General features: G+C 58.3%; 1 protein-coding gene across 1 annotated transcript; it reads right to left on the bottom strand.

Moving 5' to 3' along the window:
- Window positions 1–313: 313 nt before the first annotated feature.
- LOC133357829 (genetic suppressor element 1-like) lies at window positions 314–3,887 on the bottom strand. The gene is made up of 3 exons (XM_061575971.1): window positions 3,601–3,887; window positions 1,080–1,223; window positions 314–392 (listed from the first exon to the last, which is right to left on the bottom strand). Exons 1-3 carry the CDS (start codon window positions 3,885–3,887, stop codon window positions 314–316), a joined length of 510 nt encoding a protein of 169 aa, XP_061431955.1.
- Between the last annotated feature and the right edge of the window lie 208 nt (window positions 3,888–4,095).

Raw genomic sequence — 4,095 nt, 5'->3', positions numbered from 1 at the left:
ACACATACACACACACATCCTGCCACCGCCGCTGCCGCTGGGACAGCGATGTCCAAGATGACAATGAAGGTGACGGCGAAGGATTGCCGCCGCTTGCCGCTCGCCGCAGCCGGCAGCACTCACCACGGCCGCTCGCCGCCGCCGCGCCGACGCCGGCACCGCCGCCGCCGCTGCCGTCGTGCTGCTGCTGCTGCCCCCGCTCCGCCCCCGTGGCGGCGCCGTCTCTCCGTGCCGCGTGCCCCTCCAGCGCCAGAGCTAGCGCCCCGTGCCACCCCGCTCGCGCTCCCGCTCCCTCTCGCGCTGCTTCTCTCTCTCACGCTCCTCGCGCGCCCCGCTCGCGCTCCCGCTCGCGCTCCATCTCCCGCTGCCTCGACTCCTTCTCGGCCTGCAGCCTGCAGGGACGCAGCGGGAGTGGGGGTCAGGAGGGCGCCCACGAACACTCGTGAGCATTCAGAGAGTGGGTGCAGCGTGTGGGTGGGTGGGGGTGTGTGGGTGGGGGTGTGTGGGTGGGTGGGGGTGTGTGGGTGGGGGTGTGTAGGGTGGGTGGGGGTGTGTGCATGAGTGGGAGTTGGTGGGTGAGTGGGTCTCTATGTATCTCCTTATACCACTACAGATGTTTGTGTTTCTGTTCGTGTCTCTATGTGTCTCAATGTAAATTTCTGTGTTTCTGTGTGTCTCTGTGTGTCTCTGTGTGTCTCTGTGTGTCTCTGTGTGTCTCTGTGTGTCTCTGTGTGTCTCTGTGTGTCTCCGTGTATCTCCGTGTATCTCCGTGTACCCCGATGGGTCTCTGTGTGTCTCTGTGTGTCTCCGTGTACCCGATGGGTGTCTGTGTGTCTCTGTGTCTCTGTGTGTCTCCGTATACCCCGATGGGTCTCTGTGTGTCTCTGTGTGTCTCCGTGTGTCTCCGTGTACCCCAATGGGTGTCTGTGTGTCTCTACGTGTCTCTACGTGTATCTTTGTGTGTCTCTGTGAGTCTCTGTGCCAGTCTTCCGCTCTTGCAGGAGGGACTCCCCCCCCCCCACTCCCTCCCCCCCACTCCCTCCCCCTCCCCCCTCCCCCCACGAGCCGTGGCTCCTCACCGATCGGCGCTGGGCGTGCTGCTGCCGATGCCGGCGGGCGCCGCCATCTCGGGCTGGTAGCAGCGCACTCCGGGCAGCGGGGGCAGCGGGGGCAGCGGGAAGAACGGGGAGCGGAGTGCCGAGAGGCAGTACGGGTCGTCCAGCCTGCAAAGCACCGTCACCATCGTCACCATCGTCATCATCATCGTCATCACCATCGTCAATATCGTCGTCATCGTCACCATTGTCGTCATCGTCACCATCGTCGTCGTCGTCACCATCATCGTCACCATCGTCATCATCGTCACCATCATCACCATCGTCACCAACGTCATCATCGTCACCATCGTCATCATCGTCACCGTCGTCACCATCGTCATCATCGTCACCATCGTCACCATCGTCATCATCGTCACCATCATCGTCACCATCATCACCATCGTCACCAACGTCATCATCGTCACCATCGTCACCATCATCACCATCGTCACCAACGTCATCATCGTCACCATCGTCATCATCGTCACCATCGTCATCATCGTCACCATCATCACCATCGTCACCAACGTCATCATCGTCACCATAGTCACCATCATCATCATCGTCACCTTCATCATCGTCACCATCGTCACCATCGTCACCATCATCACCGTCGGCGTCATCACCACTATCGTCACCATCGTCACTACCACCACCACTGTCACCACAACCACTACCACTACCACCGTCATCACCACCAAGTACCACCACCATCATCACCACCACCGCCACCACCACCATTGTCATCACCACCACCGCCAGGACCACCACCATCACCACCACCATCACCACCATCACCACCATTGTCATCACCGCCACCACTACCACCACCATCACCGCCACCATCACTACCGCACCAGCACCACCATCACCACCATCGTCATCGTCACCACGGGCACCGCATGAGTCACTGCGCGAGTCTATGGGTTCTCTGTGTGAGTCTATGGGTCTCTGTGTGAGTCTGTGGGTCTCTGTGTGAATCTGTGGGTCTGTGTGCGAGTCTATGGGTCTCTGTGTGAGTCTATGGGTCTCTGTGTGAGTCTATGGGTCTCTGTGTGAGTCTATGGGTCTCTGTGCGAGTCTATTGGGTCTCTGTGTGAGTCTATGGGTCTCTGGTGTGAGGTCCTATGGTCTCTTGTGAGTCTATGGGTCTCTGTGTGAGTCTATGGGTCACTGTGTGAGTCTATGGGTCTCTATGTCAGTCTATGGGTCTCTGTATGAGTCTATGGGTCTCTGTGTGAGTCTATGGGTCTCTGCGTGAGTCTATGGGTCTCTGTGTGAGTCTATGGGTCTCTGCGTGAGTCTATGGGTCTCGGTGTGAGTCTGTGGATCTCTGTGTGAGTCTATGGGTCTCTGTGTGAGTCTATGGGTCTCTGTGTGAGTCTATGGGTCTCTGCGTGAGTCTAATGGGTCTCGTGTGAGTCTAGGGTGTCTGTGTGAGTCTGTGGGTCTCTGTGTGAGTCCTATGGGTCTCTATTTCAGTCTATGGGTCTCTGTGTGAGTCTGTGGATCTCTGTGTGAGTCTATGGGTCTCTGTGCGAGTCTATGGGTCTCTGTGTGAGTCTATGGGTCTCTGTGTGAGTCTGTGGGTCTCTGTGTGAGTTATGGGTCTCTGTGCGAGTCTATGGGTCTCTGTGTGAGTCTATGGGTCTGTGTGAGCTGTGGGTCTCTGTGTGAGTCTATGGGTCTCTATGTCAGTCTATGGGTCTCTGTGTGAGTCTATGGGTCTCTGCGTGAGTCTATGGGTCTCTGTGTGAGTCTGTGGGTCTCTGTGTGAGTCTGTGGGTCTCTGTGTGAGTCTATGGGTCTCTGTGTGAGTCTATGGGTCTCTGTGTGAGTCTATGGGTCTGAGCGTTGGTCTCTATGTCAGTCTATGGGTCTCTGTGTGAGTCTATGGGTCTCTGTGTGAGTCTATGGGTCTCTGTGTGAGTCTGTGGGTCTCTGTGTGAGTCTATGGGTCTCTATGTCAGTCTATGGGTCTCTGTGTGAGTCTATGGGTCTCTGTGTGAGTCTATGGGTCTCTGTGCGAGTCTATGTGTCTCTGTGTGAGTCTATGGGTCTCTGTGTGAGTCTATGGGTCTCTATATCAGTTTATGGGTCTCTGTGTGATTCTGTGGATCTCTATGTCAGTATATGGGTCTCTGTGTGAGTCTATGGGTCTCTGTGTGAGTCTATGGGTCTCTGTGTGAGTCTATGGGTCTCTGTGTGAGTCTATGGGTCTCTATGTCAGTCTATGGGTCTCTGTGTGAGTCTATGGGTCTCTGTGTGAGTCTATGGATCTCTGTGCGAGTCTATGGGTCCCTATGTGAGTCTATGGGTCTCTGTGCGTGTCTATGGGTCCCTGTGTGAGTCTATGGGTCTTTATGTCAGTCTATGGGTCTCTGTGTGAGTCTATGGGTCTCTGCGTGAGTCTATGGGTCTCTATGTCAGTCTGTGGGTCTCTGTGTTAGTCTATGGGTATCTGTGCCAGCCCGTGTGTGTCTCAGCGTGAGTCAGCGGGCACCTGAACGCCGGGTACTGGAACGCCGGGTGGGCCAGGAACGCCGGGTGGTAGAACGCCGCCACGGTGGCCGGGTCCAGGCTCAGGGCGTGGGGGGCCCCGGCCGCAGGGTGCTGGGGGGCCCCGTGGGGCGCGGGGGGCATCCCCGGCAGCCTCATCTCCTCGGGGCCCCCCCCGCCGCCCCCGCCCCCCCCGCCCGAGCCGCCCGCGTGGTACGGCCTGAACCCCCTCGCGGAGTCGTCGGGGCGACCCACTCCCGCCGGCGGGGGGGGCAGCATGGTGTGCAGCATGCGCGACGCGCTGCGGAGCGGGGGGTACAGACAGCGTCAGTGGCAAGATCGTCATCCTCAGCAGCAGCAGCGGCAGCAGCAGCAGCAGCAGCATCAGCAGCGGGAGCATCACCAGCAGCATCATCAGCATCGTCACCATAAACATCAGCAGCGGTAGCAGCAGCAGCAGCAGCAGCATCCTGCCGACGGCGATTTGCGACCAACCGAG

The sequence above is a fragment of the Lethenteron reissneri genome, chromosome 60, assembly GCF_015708825.2.
Source record: "Lethenteron reissneri isolate LAM-NWPU_2019-01 chromosome 60, ASM1570882v1, whole genome shotgun sequence".
Taxonomy (NCBI): Eukaryota; Metazoa; Chordata; class Hyperoartia; order Petromyzontiformes; family Petromyzontidae; genus Lethenteron; species Lethenteron reissneri.
This window is presented reverse-complemented; position numbering and strand designations above follow the sequence as displayed.

What these genes read in the sequence shown, in the direction of transcription:
- LOC133357829 (XM_061575971.1), bottom strand. Translation starts at nt 3,887, where the DNA reads ATGCTGCACACCATGCTGCCCCCCCCGCCGGCGGGAGTGGGTCGCCCC. An exon ending in TTCCAGTACCCGGCGTTCAG is followed by an intron (nt 1,224 to 3,600) that starts GTGCCCGCTGAC and finishes GGTGCTTTGCAG; the next exon opens with GCTGGACGACCCGTACTGCC. An exon ending in AGCACGCCCAGCGCCGATCG is followed by an intron (nt 393 to 1,079) that starts GTGAGGAGCCAC and finishes GCGTCCCTGCAG; the next exon opens with GCTGCAGGCCGAGAAGGAGT.